Raw genomic sequence first — 22625 nt, 5'->3', positions numbered from 1 at the left:
GTGAAACTGGGGCGGGGCTCTGCAGGGGCGGGGCTGGGGAGGATAGGCTGGGCCAAGGGGTGAGACTAGGGCAGGGCTCTGTGAAGGCGTGGTGGACAGGAGGGGCCTGGGGTGAAACTGGGGCGGGGCTCTGCAGGGGCGGGGCTGGGGAGGATAGGCTGGGCCAAGGGGTGAGACTAGGGCAGGGCTCTGTGAAGGCGTGGTGGACAGGAGGGGCCTGGGGTGAAACTGGGGCGGGGCTCTGCAGGGGCGGGGCTGGGGGGATAGGCGGGGCCTAGGGGTGAGACTGGGGTGGATAGGCACGCCTAGAGGCCCGGCGGGGACGGGGCTGGGGAGGACGGGCGGGGCCTAGAGGCTCTGCGGGGGCGGGGCTGGGGAGGTTAGGCGGGGCCTAGGGGTAGGGCTCTGCTGGGGAGTAGTGGAAGACAGGAAGGGCCTTGGGGTGGGGCTCGGTGGGGGCGGGGTGGGGCGGAAAGGCGGGGCTTAGGGGTAAGGCGGGGACGGGCTCTCACCTTGAAGATGTTGCGCAAAGGCATGGTGCCATGGGAGAAGCGGTGCACGAAGAGCGTCTCCAGCAGGCGCTTGACGTAGTGGAATGAGTGGCAGATGCAGGCGAGGCTGGTCGGGGGGAGCGGGCTCAGCTGGGGCTGGTCCGGCAGGTCTTCTGCCTTCCCCTACCCTCCTCCCGCCTGCCCCACTTACTGCACCACTGTGTGCCGACTGGACGTGAAGTCATATTTATGGCCATAGATGAAGGGCACTCGGAAGTAGAAGAGCAGGTAGATGAAAAGGGGCCCTGCGTACTCTGTTAGGAAGACCTGAGGGTAGAGCGGGGCAAGATAAGTCACCCAATGTGGCTGACGGGAAAAGAGGCCGTGGGTAGGGTCAGGACTCACCGTCACCCAGCTGATCTGGGCCCCCAGGTCCCGGAAGTAGAGTGTGGCCGTGGTGCCCACGGGCAGCTTCTGCAGAACATCCTCATCCTTCAGGGACTTGCCCTCTGCAGAGAGGCGGGCCAGGGCTCAGGGGCTGCCCGGGCCTTCTCCCACTGCCACCCAGGAGCCCATAGGGTGGGCCGAGTGGACAGCTGTACTCACTGGGGTCCAGGCGGAGGGACTGGCGGGCGGGGTACCACTGTGGATCTGCGGGGAGAACGGGGCAGTCACAGCCCACAGCCTGGCAGGGCTCAGCCAGTCTGCTGGCCAGCCGCTGTGCCAGCTTCTCAGGGCTCCCAGGGTGCAAGGACCCCAGGACTCCACAGCTCCTCCCACCCAGGGGCAAAGCCTCAGGCTTGTGCAGTTTCAGGACACAGGCCAGAAGAGCGCGGGCAGAAGCAGGATCTTGTCCTTCCCAGAGCCTAGCAAGGGCGTTCCTGCGGAGTGCCACGTGGGGGCGCCTGCCCCAGTCACGCCCCAGAAGCCTGGGCCACACTGGGGCATCTCTGCAGGCCCCTGGGAGAGGGGTGCAGGATGGGATCCCTCCCACCCTAAGGTCCCTGGTCAAAGGGGTTGCAGGGGCAATGTGGCCGGGCCTAGGACTCACGGGTCTTGGTGAAGAGGTTCTTGATCTCCGCAATGGTGGCGTGGGGCTCCACCTGGGGGAAGCACAGGCGCAGGGACGTCAGCTCTGCGAGGAGCCCAGACTCAGGATGGGGAGGTACTGAAGGGGATGGCAGGCTGGGGGTTGGGCTGCAGCTATGGGAAGGGGGAAGGGCTGGGGTCCAGGCCTCTGCCTGCAGTCAGGGAAGGACCAGCAAGGGCCCTGCCAGTGCAGTGACAGCAGGGGTCTGGGGCTCCACTTTTACCCTCAGCCAGCAGGCCCCCAGCCAGGCTAGTGGCGGACTAAGCATGGGAAGGCGAGCCTGCTTCTCTGCCCCTCCCCTCCTCACCCATGACTCCCCTGGGAGCAAAGGCCCTCTGTCCTCCCCAGGGACAGCCCAAGCCCCTTCCCCCAGGCCCAGCCTCAGCAGGGGCAAGGCTCACTCCTCCACCGCCCTCCCAGGACCAAAATCCCTGCAGGGTCCACTGAGACTCCTGTGCCTCCATTTCCCCGCCACAACCAGGGGACGTGGCTATCCACCCTACCCCAAGTGAGGGCATACCCCTCCATAGGGCAGGGGGTGGGGCACAAAGGGCCCCACTGGACAGCTCCTGGGCTATAAGGATTGGGGTCCCGGGCCCAGTGCCCTTGGCCCAGTGCAGCCCATGCCCCAGTCCTACCTTGTCCAAGAAACACAGCTTCTCCCTTGTCTTTGCATCCAGAATCTCCACCTCGAAGAAGAGAACAGCCTTTTTAGGTTTCTTGGCCACCTTTGGGGGTGCAGGCCTGGGGAGCCCATTGAGGCCAAGAAGGAGGCCTGGGGTGGCCTCCCGGGCCACCAAGCTCAAGTTCATGTCCATGCCGCCTGCCACCAGCCCTGCCACTCGGCTCTGCCCACGGTGGCCAGCAGCCCCAGCTGCCGGCCGTCAGCCCCCACCACCGACCTCCCCACGCGAAGCAGCCCTGGGCCGGGCAAGCGCGATCAAATTCTGCCGCGGTCCTGGAAAGGAGCCCGTGCCGGCCCTGGCACTGCCGGCTTCTGTGCCAGATGTAACCCGAGTGGCAACCACAGCCACAGCCCAGCTAAATATAAAACCACCCCAGACTGCGCCCCCCAGGAGCCATGCCACAGACCTTCTCTGAGGGGGACTTGGGAGTCGCCCCCGGGAGCCAGGCTGCCCTGAAAGCAGCTTTTGAGTGGTCACAGCCCCTCAACGGCACCAGCACAGGGAAAGCCCCAGGGGCAGGCATGACGACACCTCCCAGCCCCCGCCCTGCACAGGGCCAGTGGCTGGAGGAGAGTGAGAGGCCAGCGGGCCGTGCAGGCCCCAGCTCGCAGCTCAGGCCTAGGGAGTTCACTGGGCTTGGAGAAATCCCAGCTATTTTGAGAATCCACGAGACAGATCATCCATTTCCCCTTCTGAGCTGTAAGAGACACTTTGGATTATTTTCCTTGTGCATTTGTGTTACCACGGAGGTGACAGATTCTGGAGTTATGGGTGCAGAGAGCCTCTCTCGAAGTGTGGAAAGGATCGGGGTGCGTGGAAGTTTTAGGCAAGCACCTCCAGCCTGGGCTGATGAGGCCTTCCCAACCTTCCTCCCCACCCACTTCTCACCTTGTAGCCACCTGTAGGGCAGGCTTTCCACTGAGTCAGCCCCAACACCGCACCCCCACCCAGGACCTGCGCCCCACTAAAGCCCGGCACTTCTTGCGTCTAAGAGCCAGGCCTGTGCCAGCCCCTGAGGGAGGAGTCTGGCCCAGCCCTCCCTGAGCCCCCAGGCCAGTGATGAACGATGGTGGGGCAGAGGGGCAGGGCTAGAGGGAGGCAGCCCCCGGGGATCTGACCCACCCTATGCAGGGGTCAGTGCAATACTATTATATAGGGGTCGTGGCAAGCAGGCAGGCCTGATCCCAAGTCAGCCATCAGCCAGCAATTCTTGGGGGACCCTTCCTACCCACAGAAACCCAGCGGGGGCCCCCAGAGGCTGCCTGAGGAAAAGGAGCAGGACACAATGCTCAGAAACAAACCTCTGGGCCAGGGCCATCCCAGGGCAGGCCCACCCACCCAGAGCCCAAGGAGACCAGGCCACAGCAGCTAGGGCCCACCCTGAAGGCGAGGGCACCACGGTCAAGCTAGAGAAGCTGGGCACCCCTCCTGCACACTCCCAACGACAGGGGGCTTGGTGGCCTGCACTCGGGATCCGTAACCAGCCCTGCCTTGTAGTCCCTGGGGGACCCCAGGCATGTCACCTCTCTCTGGGCCTCAGAAGGGGGCAGGTAGGAAGCAGACTACCTCCCAGGACTGTGAGGGTCCCGAGACAATGCATGGGATACACTAGGTGACCCCTGACAGATGGGAGGCCCCCCATGGGATACGAGGCATTGTTGCCCGTGGGTTTGGTTCAGATCCCCACTCCCCTGCTGGCCTGGCAGTCACCACAGCATGGGGGCCTATTTCCCCAGCTATGACACACTCGCCCCCACTTCCTGGACAGGAGGGTGGGAACGGGCCCAGCAGCCAGGAAATCCTGGCCCATGGGGCTTCCTGAGTCCCTGCTGTCAACTCCAGGCACTGCCTGGCCATGTGGCCTCTAGGGGAAGGTTACTGAACTCCTCCAAGCCACAGCGATAACAAGGCCAAAGAGCTGGCACATGGAGGGGCCAGAAAAAAGAGCTCGGTCACACCATGCAGGACGTCAGGCCCCACCAAGGGGATTTGTGGGATAGGGACAGAGGACACGGGGCAGGATGCACGGGAAAGGGTTAGCACAGCAGGGCCCTGGGCGGGCACGGGGCCTGCCCTGTGGCTGCAGGTATATTAATAGTTCCTGGGCCCCAGGCAGGCAGTGCCCACATGCTTCCAAGCCCGTGTGGCCTGCAGGAAGGCAGCCCGGTGTCCACAGGGAGAGGAGGCCTCCGAGTTCCTGCTGAACCACTCAACAGCTTAAAATACAACCAGCCCCTCTCCTTGTCCAGCCAGCTGCTAGTGGGAGGGGTGAAATCCTACCCTGCTCCCCCCAACCTGGGCACCAAACCAGGGCCCAAGAGGGAGAGTACAGCCATCGGGGTCCCGGCTAGCTGCTGGGAGAGGACGCCGGGCTGCGGCAGGAGGGGGTGGCCGAGAGAGGGGCCTAGGCCAGCCTGAGGCCCAAGGAGAGGAGACGCCCGAACCTGCAAGGAGGTAAGCCCGGGCTGCCAGGTGGCGCCTAGGGGCCCATGGGGACAGGAATGCCCAAGGATAGGGCCACCGGGCAGGATGAGTCCTCAGTGGGACGGCCACCCGTCTCCCACTTCCTGCCCCAAATCCCCAGCTCATCGGCCATCTCCTCCTAGAGAGAGGACTGAAAGGCTCTGGGGGGAGCATGAGACCTCTCCGTACTATTTTTGCAATTCCCAGTGTCTCTATAATTTTTTTTTTTTTTTTTTTTTTTTGAGACAGAGTCTCACTCTGTCACCCACGTTGGAGTGCAGTGGTGCGATCTTGACTCACTGCAACCTCCACCTCCCGGGTTCAAACGATTCTCCTGCCTCAGCCTCCCGAGTAGCTGGGACTACAGGCACACACCACCACATCCAGCTAATTTTTTGTATTTTAGGAGAGATGGGGTTTCACCATGTTGCCCAGGCTGGTCTCGAACTCCTGAGCTCAGGCAATCCGCCCACCTCGGCCTCCCAAAGTGCTAGGATTATAGGCATGAGCCACGTGGCCCAGCCTGTAATTATTTCTAAGTAAGAAAGTTAAATAAGACATTCCAGGTGGGGTAAAAGAAACAAGTTACGTTAGGTGAAACAAGCCAGACACAAAGGGTTCCATATCTATGCGAAATGCCCAGAGCAGACAGACAGAAAGCAAACTGGAGGGGCCAGGGGCTGGGCGGGGGGAATGGGGAGTGGCTGCTGCTGGGTACCTGGTCTCCTTTCAGAGTGAGGAAAATGTTCTGCAACGAGACAGAGGTGGAGGCTGCACAAGAATGTGCGTGCACTCAATGCCACTGTTCACTTTTAAACCATTAGTTTCATGTTACATGAATTTCACCTCAATAAATTATTGTTTAAAGGGGTGAGGGGTAACAAACAGGCCCCAAATACCCATCAAAATAAAAACAGTCGGGTGGGAGGAGCAGGAGAGGTTCCCCACCCCCCAGAGGGAGGGCCTAATGTGAGACCTCATGGAGGGCTCCGCGCCCCACACCCCACTGCCACCCCAATCTCTGCTCTGTGCCTGCCACACACACACACACACACAGACACACACACACACACACACACACACACAGCCTGCCCAGGCCTGAGGCCAGCAGGGGGCAGGGGCAGCCCAGGGCTGCAGAGGGTACAGGCAGCTGCTGAACAGAGCCCCAGGCAGGGGGTCCTGAGCACAGACGGGGAGGCGGCAGGCTCTGGCCCCATCACCAGGAGGGGAGGAGAGGCAGGACCTCCTAAGGAAGCCCACGGAGCCACTCAGAGGGGCTGGGAGAGGCTGAGATGCTCTGGGCGGATGAAGGGATACCCGTGGAAGGGGGGCTACTGGTGTCAGCGAGGTCCCAGAAATGGCCACGGGCAAGGGGTGTGACCCCATAGCCTCAGGCACGACGGGCAGGGAGAGGGCAGGAACGGGCAGACAGGCAGGCGCTCTGGCCTGGGGCACGGGCTGGTGGCTCTGCCGGCCTGTGGCTCTGTGATGACAGTTCCACTAGCCCGAGAGGAATTCTCACCAGGAGGCCCAAGATTCCTGGGCCCAGCCAACAGCAACTCGTGGCAGCACGAGGTCAGGGTAGGGCCAAGAGCCAGGACACAGGGTGCGGCGCGAAGCCCACCCTGCAAGAGGGAGCAGGGGCGAGGTATGTGCCTCCCAAGCCCGGAGGGGAGTGCTGCAAGCAACAGAGCCCCTGTCTTCACCGTCTTTGTGATCATGAAGATATTACTAACGGGGGCAGGAGGAGTGAAAAGGGGGGCTCTTGTTGTCTAAGCACTTGTCACAGCTCCTGGGAACGCGCCCGCCTGGTGGGTGAACCCAGAGAAGCAAACCCGCCCATTTCCTGGCTGTGTGGCCCTGGGCAAGTTACCCAACTTCTCTGAACCTCCAATTCCTCATGGCAAAGTGGGCTGTCCCCACCTGCCATCTGACAGGTTACCATAATCATCCCCAGTTTAGGATAAATCTTATTAAGAATAAATATGATGACCAGGCACAGTGGCTCATGCCTGTAATCCTAGCACTTTGGGACGCCAAGGTGGGCAGGTTACCTGAGGTCAGGAGTTCAAGACCAGCCTGGACAACACGGTGAAACCCCGTCTCTACTAAAGATACAAAAATTAGCCAGGCGTGGTGGTGCATGCCTGTAATCCCAGCTACTCAGGAGGCTGTGGCAGAAGAATTGCTTGAACCCAGGAGGAGGAGGTTGCAGTGAGCTGATATCGCACCACTGCACTCCAGCCTGGGAGACAGAGCAAGACTCTGTCTCAAAATTTAAAAAAAGAATAAATATGATTAGGCGGGGCACTGTGGCTCACACCTGTAATCCCAGCACTTTGGGAGGCCAAGGCAGGCAGATCACCTGAGGCCAGGAGTTCAAGACCAGCCTGCCCAACATGGTGAAACCCCGTGTCTAATAAAAATACAAAAATTAGCCAGGCATGGTGGTGTGTGCCTGTAATTCAAGCTACTCAGGAGGTTGAGTCAGGAGAATTGCTTGAACTCGGGACGGTGGAGGTTGCAGTGAGCTGAGTTCATGCCATTGCACTCCAGCCTGGGCGACAGAGCAAGACTCTGTCTCAAAATAAATAAATAAATATGATTAGACCAACACTAGCAGAACAGCCATGCCAGGTGCACAAGGGGGCCAAACCCTGGCAGGATCCACAGGCCCCTTCTCCTGGGACGCTGACCATGCTCTTGAAGGGGCCCATCCACAGGAAGCCAGGGCCAGAGAGCTGGTGCAGTGATGCCTCACCCAGCGGGTCACAGCGAACCCAAACCCTAATAGCGAGATACTTTCACTGCAGAGGCCGAGCTGACCCGTCACCACCGGGATGACTGGCTGCAAGCGCCGGAGGCTGCGACGCTCCCCACTGCCCCCTTGTGGCCGCACAGCCTCACTCCCGCCTGCTGGAAGGGCGCCCGCAGCAGCCCGCTCAGGCACAGTCTCAAAGCTGATGTCAGGGAGGGAGACAGCTCTGGTACAGAATGGGACCTTAACCCTGGCCCTGCCACCAGCCAAGAGAGCTCAGGGAGCCTGCATTCATTTATCCATTCATTCATTCCTGCCTCCCTCCCTCCCACATCCCAGGCACTGTTCCAGCTCCCGGGATATGGCAGTGAAAAGAACCAAGCCAGACTCTGGGGTTCATGGGACCTAAATTCTAGCCTGTGCGTGCTGGGGAAGCAGGGGGTGGGGGCAGACAGCCATAGCATGTTTTGTCACCAAGAGCTGTGAACAAAACTAGAAGGCTGGGGGAAGGTCAGATTTTGTTGTTGTTGTTGTTGTTGTTGTTGTTGTTGTTGTTGTTGAGACAGTCTCGCTGTCACCCAGGCTGGAGTGCAGTGGCGCTATCTCGTCTCACTGCAACCTCCAAGAGGATGGCCATTTGAGAGTGGTCAGGGAAGGCCTGAGAAAGGGGCATGTGAACAAAGGCCAGTAGACAGTGGGGGAACCAGTGCAGTCCAGGCAGAGGGAACAGTAAGTGCCAAGGCCCTGAGGCTGGACCACACCTAGAGTGGCTGAGCAGGAAGGAGTCCTGTGTGGCCTGAGCAGAGTGAGTCAGGGAGAGAGTGGGAGATGAGGGCAGAAAGGTGACGTGGCGGTCTGTGCCACAGCTTTGAGGGCCATGGGCAGGACATTAGCTTTTACTCTGAGTGAAGTGGCAGCCATAGAGGGTTCTTGAGCAGAGGAGGGATGAGACTTGGCTCAGGTTCAAGACTTGGCTCCCCCAGCTTTACCTGCTTGCCACTGCTGGGTGGAACAGACTGGAGGAGTGAGGGCAGGAGCTGGGAGCAAAGAGGGAGCTGTAGAGAGGTGAAAAGTGGGCTGGGCGCAGTGGCTCACGCCTGGAATCCCAGCACTTTGGAAGGCTGAGACAGGATGATCACTTAAGCCCAGGAGTTCAAGACCAGCTTACACAAAATAGCAAGGCTCTGCCTCTACAAAAAGTATTTATAAAAATTAGCTGGGTCCAGGCATGGTGACTCACACCTGTAATCCCAGCACTTTGGGAGGCTGAGGTGAGCAGGTCACCTGAGGTCAGGAGTTCAAGACCAGCCTGGCCAACATGGTAAAACCCCGTGTAAAAACACAAAAATTAGCCGGGTGTGGTGGTACACACCTGTAATCCCAGCCACTTGGGAGGCTGAGGCACAAGAATCACTTAAACCCAGGAGACGGAGGTTGTAGTGAGCCTAGATTGCGCCACTGCACTCCAGCCTGGGCAACACAGTGAGACTCTGTCTAAAAAAAAAAAAAAAAAAAAAAAAAGAATACATAAAAATACAAAAAAATTCGATGGGCATGGCGGTGGGCACCTGTAATCCCAGCTACTCAGGAGACTGAGGCAGGAGAATCGCTTGAACCTGGGAGGCAGAGGTTGCAGTGAGCCGAGATCGCACCACTGCACTCCAGCCTGGAACCACAGAGCAAGACTCCATCTCAAAAAACAAAAATAAAAAATTAGCCGGGTGTGGTGACTCGCACCTACAGTCCCACCTACTCCTCAGGGGCTGAGACAGGAGGATCGCTTAAGCCTAGGAGTTCCAGGCTGCAGTGAGCCATGATTGCACTGCAGCACTCCAGCCTGGGTGACAAAGCAAGACCCTGTCTCAAAAAAAAAAAAAAAAAAAAAAAAACAAGGCCAGGCGCAGTGGCTCACACCTGTAATCCCAGCACTTTGGGAGACGGAGGCGGGTGGATCACAAGGTCAAGAGATCAAGACCAGCCTGGCTAACATGGTGAAACCTCATCTCTACTAAAAATACAAAAATTAGCCGGGCATGGTGGCACGCGCCTGTAGTCCCAGCTACTCAGGAGGCTGAGGCAAGATAATCGATTGAACCCAGGAGGCGGAGGTTGCAGTGAGCAGAAGTCGGGCCACTGCACTCCAACCTGGTGACAAAGTGAGACTCCATCTCAAAAAAAAAAAAACACAAGGCAGAGACAAGCTGTGAAATTCTGGACAGACTGCGGAGGTGAAGGCAACATGGCCCGAGAGTGGAGTGGGTGTGGGGATGAGAGGTACAGGGAAGGAGGGAGGAACAGGCACCACCTGAGCCAAGGCTGGAAGAGCTGAGCCTGCAATTCCTGCTCATCCCCTGGAGGCGCAGCCTGCAGGCCTGGCACATACAACCATGCACAGAAGGCCTCTGGAGCTTCAGCTTCCCCAGCTTCACAAACAAGCCAAGGCTGGTGCTTCCCAGTCCCCTCCCAGCTGTAAACAAGCAGGTTGAACGGCCTTGCTGGCGGCAGAGTCCACACCACAGGAGCCAGCAAGGTGCCTGCCCGCCCTCTCAGCCCCAGACTAGGGGCAGATCCGGGCCAGAGGGAGAGCTTGGATTCTGAGCTGGCCTCATGCCCCATGGCTTATGAACCTGAAACTTCTGTGTGTCCTAGGACGTGACCTGCCTAATGGTGATGAGTGAGAACAGCGACCAACAGTTATTTCACGTTCCCTGCCCGGGGCTGGAACTGCCACAGCTTCCCAGACATCTCTCCTGCAGCAGCCGGAGGGAGCAGGAACCATTAGCTCCGTTTCACAGATGAAGAGGCCAAGATTTAAGCAGTAAATCCCAGAGCCCAGAAGACCACGCGTGCATGTTCAAAGCCAGGCCATACCCCACCACACATGGGCCTCCAGGGCCCCCTTGCAGAGCTGATGTGGTGCCGCACAGCCCACCTCTTGAGCTCAAAGCTCCGGCAGGCTCTCTCAGACCCCGCAGGAGACTGCACTCCCTGGTAGGAAGCATCTTCTCCCAAGTCTGGGGCACAAGAGGCCTGGCTGGGGGTGCAAGCCCTTGTCAGTGCAACCAGGGCCCCAGGTAAAGACACAAAGGGACTGACAGGTCCTGCAGCTGGCCAGCCGGGCACTCACCGTCCCCGCGCCAGGCACAAGCGCTGCTGCACTCATCCCTGAGCTCCCTGTCCAGGCAATGCCCAGCACAGAGGTCGGAGGCCTGGCCCGATCATGCCCAGAGCCACGCCGGCCACCTTGCCCCCATCACCTCGCCCCCATCACAAATGCAGAGACTCCGGCACATTCATCTGGACTCCGGCTCAGCAGCTCAGCCCTCTCGGCTCCCTTTCCTTCCCACTTCCAGAAATATCAAGTCAACCTGCTAATGCCAGGATGGCTAAGAAGACCTAGGGCTCAGCTGCCAGGAACCCTGCACAGGCCACACCTGCTCAGCCAGAAATACCACCTTCCCCAGTGGCCTGAGCGTCTGACCTCGTTTCTCAGTGACACCCAGAGGCAGCTGCACCAGCCTCCCCGAGGCACCACGGTGGAAGCAGAATGTCACCCAGGGTGGAAAGAAGGGCTGAGAGTCGCTGACCTCCCACTCCCAGGTCCCTGGACCGCTCTGCTCCTGTCTTCCACCCGAGCTGGCAAGACGAGAGGTGCCAGGGTCTCAATGCCAATGTCTCTGGGCTCTCGGATCCGAGGCCAGGGCCAGGTGCAGAGGCAGCGGTAGCCTGGGACCCGGAGAAGCTGGAGCTGCTGTTTCCATCCAGCAGAGCCCTGAGCGAGCAGATAGCAATCCAGCCTTGGAGGATGGTCATCGGACGCACGAGCTCCTGGCTTGGGTGACGCAGCCACAGGAGTCGGAGGATGAATATGGCACAGGACAAACACAGTGGGAAGTCGGAGAACCTGGGTCTCAGCCCTGGGCCTGCCCCCCATTCTCAGTGGCACCCACAGCCTACACCCGTCCCTGGGGCTGTGCCCTCAGGGCCTCCGAGGAGCACTGGCCCACCCAGAGCGATGCTGCTCTGGCCTGTTTCATTCAGATGTGACATCTATCAGATGCTCACCCTGTACCTAGGACTATGCTGAGACCGCCACCCAGGCCTCACCCAGGCCTCATCCAGGCCCTATAAGAAAAAGACTGTGGGCCGGGCGCAGTGGCTCACACCTGTAATCCCAGCACTTTGGAAGGCTGAGGCGGGTGGATCACGAGGTCAGGAGATCAAGACCATCCTGGCTAACACGGTGAAACTCCGTCTCTACTAAAAGTACAAAAAAAGTTAGCCGGGCATGGTGGCGGGTGCCTATAGTCCTAGCTACTCAGGAGGCTGAGGCAGGAGAATGGCGTGAACCCAGGAGGCGGAGCTTGCAGTGAGCCAGAGATCGCGCCACTGCACTCCAGCCTGGGTGACAGAGTGAGACTCCTCTCAAAAAAAAAAAAAAAGAAAAGAAAAAGACTGATGCCTGTTAAGTGGCTTGGAAAACTGGGGCTTGGGAACGAGGAAGCCCTCGCCCAAGGTAAGTAGCCTGGAAGTGCCCATATGAGTGTCCGCCCAGCTTGCTCACGCCCAAAGCTCCTACAATAAAATAATGCCACCATCCTAGAGAGCGGGGCTATGTGCAACAGAGAAAGGAAAAGGCAGGCCGGGCATGGTGGCTCACGCCTATAATCCCAGCACTTTGGGCGGCCAGACTGGGAGGACTGCTTGAGCCCGGGAGGTCAAAGCTGCGGTGACCTGTCATTGCACCACTGCACTCCAGCCTGGGGGACAGAAGACACACTATCTCAAAAAGAAAAAAAAAAAAAAGAAAGAAAGAAAAGAAAAGAAAAAGGCCGGGCGCGGTGGCTCATGCCTGTAATCTCAGCACTTTGGGAGGCCAGGGTAGGTGGACTGCTTGAGCCCAGGACGTCAAGGCTGCAGTGAGCTATGACTGCACCACTAATTGCACTCCAGCCTGGGTGACAGAGCGAGACTCCATCTCAAAAAAAAAAAAAAAAAAAAAGAAAGGGAGAGAAGGGGAGGGGGAGAGGGAGAGAGAGAGAGAAAGAAAAAGAAAAGAAAGAGAAAGAGGAAGAAAGGAAGAAATAAAGAAATAAGGGTAAAACCAAACAAAAGAAAAAAAAAAAAAAAACCAAAACACCCACCACCCTGGATGAGATCCTCCAGCAGACACTGAGGACTGAGCCTCTCTGCCTGGCCTGAGGACCCAGCCCGCTGGCCTCTGCCCCACAGCCTCATACAGCCAGGCTGTACCAGAGCAAAAGATCTATCAGCAATTCATACCACAGAGGGGCCCAGGCAGGGTTTACAGCTATGGCAATGCCTCCTGCAATGTTTTCCTGTCACAAGCTAAGACAGCCAATGGGCCTAGAAAAGCAGGGGCGTGTCCTCAATGCTGACTGAGAGGCACTGCCACAGGGGGCCCTGTCAGACCTGCCTTGCCTGTCTGCTTCTCCAACTAGTACATGGGTGTGCCTGCAAGAGGATCTAACACAGGGACTGCTTAGGAATTAGGGAATTCCTGCAGCCTGGGCAACATGTCAAAACTCTGTCTCTACACAAAATATAATAATTGGCCAGGTGTGGTGGCTCACGCCTGTAATCCCAGTACTCTGGGAGGCTGAGGCTGGTGGATTACCTGAGGTCAGGAGTTTGAGACTAGCCTGGCCAACATGATGAAACCCTATCTCTATTAAAAATACAAAAAAACTAGCTGGGTGTGGTGGTGGGTGTCTGTAATCCCAGCTACTCAGGAGCCTGAGGCAGGAGAATTGTATGAACCTGGGAGGTGGAGGTTGCAGTGAGCCTAGATGGCACCACTGCACTCCAGCCTGGGTGACAAAGCAAGACTCCATATCAAAAAAAGAAAAAAAAATAGCGTCTTTGCAGACATAATTAAGGATCTTAAGATGACATTATCCTGAATTTAAGGTGGACTTAATAAAAGAAAGGAGTGTCCTCATAAGTAAAAGGAGCAGCCGGGCGTGGTAGTTCATGCCTGTAATCCCAGTACTCTGGGAGGCCGAGGTGGGCAGACCACCTGAGGTCAGGAGTTCGAGACCAGCCTGGCCAATATGGTGAAACCCTGTCTCTACAAAAATTAGCTGGGCATAGTGGTATGGGCCTGTAGTCCCAGCTACTCGGGAGGCTGAGACAGGAGAATCGCATGAACCCAGGAGGTGGAGGTTGCAGTGGAGCTGCAGGTTGCAGGTGGAGCTGAGATCACGCCACTATACTGCTGGATGTGCGACAGAGCAAGACTCCATCTAAAAAAAAAACAAAAACAAAAACAGAAAAAAAAAACTGACACTCCTGGCCGCTGATGCCAGCCCTCAAGGAGCTCCAGTGTAAAGGCCAACCACTCAACTCCCCAGGTCCCAGACCCCCAGGAGATGGTCCAGAACTTCATCCCTGCACCCACGGCTGGGTGGCAGTTGGTGACATCTGGGTCTCTCTCCAACTCAGGGCAGGAAGGCATTGTCGGACCAGGAAGCTGGAAGGGGCCAGAGGCTGACCCTGCAGATACAAACTGACTGGAGGAGCAGGAGGAGCTCATCTGGGCCAACCCCCAAATGCCCAAGTCCAGCAGACAGGTTAGCACACCCCCATGACCTCAGCTTGCCAAAGAGCCTAGACTGGGATCTACGTGGCAGGCCCTATACATGCAGCAGCGGCTAACACCACCCGCCCACTCACAACCAGCCAGGCACGGAGGCTCATCCTCAACACGAATCATCTCCTTTACAATGTATTCATCCTCTTTTGCAGATAAGGAAACTGAGGCTCGTTTGTTCACTGACACATGCCAGGCACTGTTAAGGACTGTGGGGTTCAGCTATAGAAGGAGAGAAAAAAATCCTTGCTCGCATGCAACTCACATTTTAGCAAAGAAAGAGTGACAATGAAATAAATCGCTATACGCAATATGTTCAAAGGTGACGTGTGACATGGAAAGAAGAAAGGGGACAGGGAGTGGCAGTGGCAGGTGAAGGGGGCAGGTGTATCTTTTTTTTTTTTTTTTTTTGAGACTGAGTCTCACTCTGTCACCCAGGCTGGAGTGCAGTGGCGCAATCTCAGCTCACTGCAAGCTCCGCCTCCCAGGTTCACGCCATTCTCCTGCCTCAGCCTCCCACGTAGCCGGGACTACAGGCGCGTGCCACCATGCCCAGCTAATTTTTTGTATTTTTTAGTAGAGACATGGTTTCACCATGTTAGCCAGGATGGTCTCGATCTCCTGACCTCCTGATCCACCTGCCTCAGCCTCCCAAAGTGCTGGGATTACAGGCGTGAGCCACCCTGCCCGGCCTTTTTTTTTTTTTTTTTTTGAGACAGAGTCTCACCGTGTTGCCCAGGCTGGAGCACAGTGGTGCAATCTCGGCTCACTGCAATCTCCGCCTGCTGGGTTCCAGTGATTCTCCTAACTCAGCCTCCTGAGTAGCTGGGATTACAGGTGCATGCCACCATGCCCAGCTAATTTTTGTATTTTTAATAGAGATGGGGTTTTACCATGTTGGTCAGGCTCGTCTCAAACTCCTGACCTCGTGATCTGCCCGCCTCAGCCTCCCTTAAGTTCTGGGATTACAGGCATGAGCCACTGTGCCTGGCCTACAGTATTTTATAAAGAGGCCAAAAACTGAGTGCAGGTCGGGTACACTGGCTCATGCCTGTAATCCCAGCACTTTGGGAGGCCAGGGCAGGAGGATCACTTGAGCCCAAGAGTTTGAGACCAGGCTGGGCAACAAGACCCTTATCTCTACAAAAATTTTTAAAAACTTACCCGGGTTAGGGGGCCGAGGAGGGCAGATCACAAGGTCAGGAGTTCAAGACCAGCCTGGCCAATATGGTGAAACCCCATCTCTATGAAAAATACAAAAGTTAGCTGGGCGTGGTGGCGCATGCCTGTAGTCCCAGCTACTTGGGAGGCTGAGGCAGGAGAACTGCTTGAACCCGGGAGACAGAGGTTGCAGTGAGCCAAGATCGTACCACTGCACCCCAGCCTGGCGACAGAGTGAGACTCCATCTCAAAAAAAAAAAAAAGTCCAATTAAAGGTTGTGGAAATAATTCTGTGAAGGTAACGATGGCTTAGACAAAGGAGTCAGCAAACGACAGCCGATAGGGCGACTCTGTTCTACTGCCGGCTTTTGAACCAACTAAAAATGGCTTTAACTTTTGTTTTATCTTTTAAAAAATATATGAGGTTTTTACATTTTTAAGCGCATGGAAAAAACAAATCAAAGAAACCTATTTCATGATATGTGAAAATTAAATTCAAATTTCGGTGTCCATAAATACAGTTGTATTGAACACGCCATGCTCACTGGATGATGCCTGTGGCTGCCACTGCAGTGGTATCACTGCCGCTAAGATGTCTGAGATGGTTGGATGCGGTGGCTCACGCCTGTAATCCCAGTACTTTGGAAGGCCAAGGGAAGCAGATCACTTGAAATCAGGAGTTCGAGACCAGCCTGGTCTCTACCAAAATACAAAAATTAGCCAGACATGGTGATGCGTGCCTGTAATCCCAGCTACTTGGGAGGCTGAGACAGGAGAATTGCTTGAACCCAGGAAGCGGAGGTTGCAGTGAGCCGAGATCGCACCACCGCACTCCAGCCTGGGCGACAGTGCAAAACTCCGTCTCTAAAAGAAAAAAAAGAGACGACAGAGATGAGTAGTGCTGCAGAGACCCTTAGGCAAAGCCTAAGATCTTTACTAGCTGGATTAAGTTTGCCAACCCCTGGCTTAGGCCTGGTAACGGCAGTGAGGCTGATGAGAAGTGGTTAAATTCTAGAATGCTGAGCTAAGGGATGTGCTGACATTTGGACATGAGGCATGAGAGAAAAGAGCAGAGTCAAACGGCTTAGGGCCTGGGTAACAAACAGGCCGGAACTGCCACCAACGGGGTGGGGAAATGCAGGTTCAAGGGGAAAAATCAGAAGCTCCATTTTGGACATGTAAAGTTTGAAATGCCCATTAGGGCCAGGCATGGTGGCTCACACCTGTAGTCACAGCACTTTGGGAGGCCGAGAGGGGGCAGATCATGAGGTCAGGAGATCGAGAGCATCCTGGCTAACACGGTGAAACCCCATCTCTACTAAAAATACAAAAAGTAGCCGGGCGTGATGGTGGGTGCCTGTAGTCCCAGCTACTTGGGAGGCTGAGGCAGAAGAATTGCTTGAACCCAGGAGGCAGAGGTTGCAGTGAACCGAGATCACGCCATTGCACTCCAGCCTGGGTGACAGAGCGAGACTCCGTCTCAAAAAAAAAGAAAAGAAATGCCCATTAAATATCCACATGGTTGGGAGGCCAAGGCAAGAGGATCCCTCAAGGCCCAGAGTCCAAGACCCAAGACCCAAGACCAACCTGGGCAACATCCCAAGACCCCATCTCTACCAAAAAAAACAAAAGTAGCCGGCTGTAGGTGGTATGCACCTGTAGTCCCAGCATACTCAGGAGGCTAAGGCAGGAGTATCGCTTAAGCCCAGGAGGCCCAAGCTGCAGTGAACTATAATAGCACCATTGCACTCCAACCTGGGTGACAGAATGAGACCCTAACTCAAAAAAATATATATATATATATATATTAGGCCAGGCACAGCGGCTCACACCTGTAATCCCAGCACTTTGGGAGGCCGAGGCAGGTGGATTACCTGAGGTCAGGAGTTTGAGAACACCCTAGCTAACATGGTGAAAACTCATCTCGACTGAAAATACAGAAAATTAGCCGGATGTGTCGGCACACGCCTGTAGGGTCTATCACCCTATTAACCAGTCACGGGAGCTCTCCATGCATTTGCTATTTTTATCTGGGGGGTGTGCATGCGATAGCATCGCAGGCCGCTGGAGCCGGAGCACCCTGTGTCGCAGGATCTGTCTTTGATTCCTGCCCCATCGCATTATTAATCGCACCTACGTTCAATATCCCAGACCTGCACCATTATTGAAAGGTGTTATTTAATTCATGCTTGTTAGACATAAAATAACCAAAAAACAAACAAGCCTACAACGGCTTCTTCACATCAACCCTACAATAAAACTTCACAAACCCCCCTCGTCCAGCTACTCCGGAGACTGAGGCACGAGAATCACTTGAACTTGGGAGGCAGAGGTTACAGTGAGCAGAGTTCATGCCACTGCACTCCAGCGTGGGCAGCAGACTGAGACTCTGTCTCAAAAAACATAAAATAAAATAAAATAGGCCAGATGTGGTGGCTCACGCCTGTAATCCCAGCACTTTGGGAGGCCGAGGCGGGCGGATCATGAGGTCAGGAGATCGAGACCATCCTGGCTAACATGGTGAAACCCCGTCTCTACTAAAAATACAAAAAATTAGCAGGGCACGGTGGCGGGCGCCTGTAGTCCTAGCTACTCGGGAGGCTGAAGCAGGAGAATGGCGTGAACCGGGAGGCAGAGCTTGCAGTGAGTCAAGATCAGGCCACTACACTCCAGCCTGGGCGAAAGAGCGAGACTCCGTCTCAAAATAAATAAATAAATAAATAAGATAATAAAAATCCACATGGAAAGATCCAGTTCATTGAGAAGCACCAGCTGCCACCACCCTCCACCCTGAATCAGACAGAAATATCTGAGTGTGCAAACTCAGTGCTCTGCAAACTTTTTGCTCCTAAAATAATTTTGCAAATGTTATACACACCCCCAACATTTTTAAGGTGACATCTACTATTTTTTACCTAAGCTTTAAGAGTTGCAAAAGATGTCATTTCTGGCCTACTGTCGGTATTAAAAATTTTACATAAACATTTACAGGGCTCTGTTAAATCTATCTAAAGTCTAAATGCTTTAGTAATTTGAAACCTACCATTATCCCTTTAAAAAAAAATAAGAGGCTATGAATAAGCTCTCTAACATTTGCTCTCTTTTTGCTTTGAAGTTGGTTTCTGTTCCTCTCCTTCATAGGATCTTATTCTAATACATGTTTATGACTGAAGGTTAGCATTGATTACCCTATCATATTGATCAAATTGAAATTTAATTTTTAGGCTGGGTGCAGTGGCTCATGCCTGTAATCCCAGCACTTTGGGAGGCCAAGGTGGGCAGATCACTTGAGGTCAGGAGTTTGAGACCAGCCTGGCCAACATAGTGAAACCCTGTTTCTACTAAAAATACTAAAGTTAGCTGGGCGTAGTGGCGTGCACCTGTAGTCCCAGCTACCTGGGAGGCTAAGGTGGGAGAATGGCTTGAACCCACCCTCAGAGGTGGAGGTTGCAGCAAGCCAAGATCGCGACACTGCACTCCAGCCAGGGCAACAGAGCAAGACTCTGTCTTAAAAAAAAAAAAAAGAAAAAAGAAATTTAATGTTTAAGAAATATTTCAGTGACCAAAGGTTCTAAGCATAGAAAGAAAAATCCAGGCTAGACATGGTAGTGCATGCAGCCAGGCCAAGATAGTGAGAGCCCTGTTTCTGTAATAAATAAATAAATAAAAAGAAAATTTCTGCAGGAGGTTGCTCACTACAACCTCTGCCTCCCGGGTTCAAGCAATTCTCCTGCCTCAGCCTCCCAAGCAGCCAGGATTACAGACACATGCCACTGCACCTGGCTAATTTTTGTATTTTTAGTAGAAGAGGGGTGTCAGCATGTTGACCAGGCTGGTCTTGAACTCCTGACCTCAAGTGATCCACCCACCTCGGCCTTCCAAAGTGCTGAAATTACAGGTGTGAGCCACTGCACCTGGCCTAGGGTGGAGTTTTCTTAGAGCAAAAAAAAAAAAAAAAAAAAAAAAATCCCAAATCTAGAATTCCTTCTGAGTTAGATGCCCAAAAACTTTCACTGTGATCTATGATCGGAAATGTCTGTAATGATTTCCCAGCTGAGTAGCCCCCTAGCCCCGACCCCATGATTTTTCTGAAAGCAGATTTGTGACCACCCCAGGTGCAGCAGGACTCGGTCCCCAGGGACGAGCTAGCATGGATCACTTCCTCACCTTCCAGGCAGGTCCCCCAAAAGTCAGTGGCATGGCGGGCGTGACCCGGCCAGGAAGGGAGATCAGGGTCTCAACTCCTAGTCCAGCCATGTCCTGGGGTCTCTATGTGGCCCAGAGGAGCTCTGATCAAGCCTTGGATGGAATACTGAGACACTCAGCTCTGCCTGAGGGAGGCTGCAGTTACCTGCTGTGTTGTGACCCATTTCCGATGCTCCTCAGGGACAGCAGGAAAAAGCCGGGGAACCCACACAGCCCTTTCCCAAGCCACAGCCCTTTCCCAAGCACAGCAGGGATGTACTTGTCACACGGAGACCTATAAAGGGCTCAACCGTGTGCAGGGGTGTCTGTCACTCCCAAAAACCTTTTCTGCTAACTGTGCAGTTTGCAGTCGCCATGCACGCAACCAACACAGACTGTGCCCCTTGCTGCATCGGGCCTGCCTGTGCCAGCTGCTGGGCTCGGTGATGAATGGCAGTCAGGCTGGTCTACGTGTAACAAGAGCGTGCGGGCAGCGATCCAGGGGCCGGGATATGACAGTGCGCACGACTGAGAGAGGCCATCCCCCCAACCCCCCAGGCTTGCTGGTGCTCAAGGGGACATGAACAAAGCACCTATTACATAATACGGGGTCACGATGTACCAGGCGCTGTGGAGAGGAGACAGCGGGGCAGAGGGCCCAGAGGGCCACGGTGGGTGTGCCCGGGAAGGCTCTGCTGAGGAAATGGGATTTCAGCTGAGGGCCAGCATAAGACTCCCTGGCGGGGAATGCAAAGGCCCTGAGGTAGCACAGAGCTTTGGGGAAGCGGGTGACACCCGGAGGCTGGAACAGAGTAAATTTTAGGGGGAGCAGCTAAGCAGCAGGCTGGAGCAGAGCCAAGACAAGTGCTTTAGGTTTTACCCTTGAGCAATGAGGAATCACTGGAGTGCCACAGGCTGCTTTGGTTTCTTGAAGAATCATCTCTCTGCTGGGGACAGAGGAACAGTAAGGGAGCAAATGTGGCTTCAGAGACAGTGGTGAGAGGCTTGGAAACAACTCAGGGCAGACACTCAGGTGCTTGGACCAGGGAGGGAATAGAGGAGGGAAGGAGTGAAAAGGACACCGTAGTTCCTAGATTCCGAGGTGTCAATGGTTCAAAACAAGCCACCTGCTGGGTGTGGCGGCTCTTGTCTGTAATCCCAGCACTTTGGGAAACAGAGGCAGGAGGACCACTGGAGCCCATGAGTTCAAGACCAGCCTAGGCAACATAGCAAGACCCCATCTCTACAGAAAATTTTTAAATTAGCCGGGCGTGGTGGCATGCACCTGTGGTCTCAGCTACTTGGGAGGCTGGGGCACAAGAATCCCTTGAACTCAGGAGTCGGAGTTGCAGGGAGCCGTGATCATGCCACTGCACTCCAGCATGGGCCACAGAGTGAGACCCTGTCTCAAAAAAAAAAGGAATGGCCAAACACCACAGCAGCAAAAGATGAGCCTGGTTCATGGAAGAGCAGAACCCTCCGCTACTGTCATCAAGGATATGCTATAAGCTCAGGACCTGCACTCAAAGCCAGACCTGCCAGTCCCACAGAATGGCCGCATACCCCGAGATCATGCAAGCATCCTCGTCCTGATCAGTTGCAGTGACTTTTGAAGGCAGGCATCAATTATGCGGCTGAACGCCTGAGCCTGTCCTGTGTGCTCCGTAAGACAATGTCCTCTATCAAACATACACATACTCATTCCACAAGTATCCAGAGACCCTCCCCAGGACCAGGGGTTACAGGGGACAGCCAGGGGCTTACACAAACATGCCTTATCAGAAGGTGCCAAGTGCTGTGTGGAGAACTCAAACATGAACAGTGACAAGGTGATGAGTATGGCCTGGGTGAGTCAGGGGCAGAGGCTTCTCGGAGGTATTTTGTCACATTCAGACCAAGACCACACAGTCAGCCTCTCCAGAAACCGTCTCCACACCAGTATTTGGATAGGGATTCTCCAGCTCTGTCCTCTGTGGATCCCCCACCCCTGGCTGGGAGATTTTGTTAAAACTATTCTCTGGGCCTGGCGCGTTGGCTCATGCCTGTAATCCTAGCACTTTGGGAGGCTGAGGCGGGAGGATCATTTGAGGTCTGGAGTTCAAGACCTGCCTGGCCAACATGATGAAACCCTGTCTCTACTAAAAATACAAAAATTAGCCAGCTGTGGTGTGGTGCATGCCTGTAATCCCAGCTACTCAGGAGGCTGAGGCAGGAGAATTGCTTGAACCTGGAGGCAAAGGTTGCAATGAGCTGCGATCACACCATTGCACTCCAGCCTGGGCAACAAAGGGAGACTCTTGTCTCAATTTAAAAAATACATATATTCTCTGAAACAAATAGTATACAGGCAATACACTGTTTCCAACTATACATGTCTCCTCAGGAATTCCAGTATCTGCACACACACCCCCACCCCACCCTCTGCAATCCTCCAACCCCACCCAGCTCCTGAGAAATATTCATTCAGCAGCTCCACCCATCTGCCCACCTCCTGAGTTAGACGCTTGAGGTGTCCAGGGGAACAGCTTCTCCCCATAAGGAGCCTGGAGGCTCAACTCCGTGACTTCAGCCTGTTTCCAGATGGTTCCTGAAGCCCCAGGGCTTGTGTTAACTTCACACCCCCACCCCCAACTTGGCACCCCACCCTGAGGACAAGCCCAGATCCCACGCTCTGGCCAGTGATCCCTGCTCACTTTCAAATGGAAAAAAAAAAAAAAGAATTTGGAAGGACCCAGGAGACCGCACAAAGCCCTGCATTCTCTCAGGCAGTCTGTGAATGGCTGGTGGGCTCTGCTTACATAAGAGCCTGCTTCGAGCAGGGACAGAGGCAGGGCCATGCCAGCCTGTCAGTGTGACACAGCTACAGGGCCACAGAGAGGGCCTTTACATCTTGCAGGGCTGGGAAACACTCATGACCCACATCCAGCTAACCATGTAACTGGGGTGAGTCGCTCTGCTCCCAGTAAACCCCACACGCAATCCACGGTACACTTCTCAGAATAAGGAACAAGTGCTCTGTGCATTTTTATTACAAACACCATGGTGGGCAGGTGCAGTGCCTCAATGCCTGTAATCCCAACACTTTGGGAGGCCAAAGCGGGTGGATCACCTGAGGTCAGGAGTTCGAGACCACCCTAGCCAATACAGCGAAACACCATTTCTACTAAAAATAAAAAAA

The 22625-nt window shown here is 55.0% G+C and overlaps 1 protein-coding gene across 3 annotated transcripts in view; it reads right to left on the bottom strand.

Moving 5' to 3' along the window:
• The window catches only part of TECR (trans-2,3-enoyl-CoA reductase), a 37196-nt gene that overhangs the window by 1424 nt on the left and 13147 nt on the right, over nucleotides 1–22625 (bottom strand). For 2 of the 3 annotated variants that reach the window (XM_054461761.2, XM_054461760.1), the window contains exons 2-7: nucleotides 2220–2270; nucleotides 1543–1594; nucleotides 1098–1142; nucleotides 897–1000; nucleotides 703–818; nucleotides 513–618 (exon numbers count right to left, since the gene is read on the bottom strand). In XM_054461761.2, coding sequence (XP_054317736.1) covers nucleotides 513–618; nucleotides 703–818; nucleotides 897–1000; nucleotides 1098–1142; nucleotides 1543–1594; nucleotides 2220–2270 — 474 coding nt within the window. Of the gene's footprint in view, nucleotides 1–512; nucleotides 619–702; nucleotides 819–896; nucleotides 1001–1097; nucleotides 1143–1542; nucleotides 1595–2219; nucleotides 2271–2673; nucleotides 3467–22625 lie in introns of those variants that run through there. The other variant, XM_054461759.1, reaches the window with a different exon arrangement.

The sequence above is a fragment of the Pongo pygmaeus genome, chromosome 20 (genome assembly GCF_028885625.2).
Source record: "Pongo pygmaeus isolate AG05252 chromosome 20, NHGRI_mPonPyg2-v2.0_pri, whole genome shotgun sequence".
Taxonomy (NCBI): domain Eukaryota; kingdom Metazoa; phylum Chordata; class Mammalia; order Primates; family Hominidae; genus Pongo; species Pongo pygmaeus.
The sequence above is the reverse complement of the archived record's forward strand: the minus strand, read 5'-3'. Positions and strand labels throughout refer to the sequence as shown.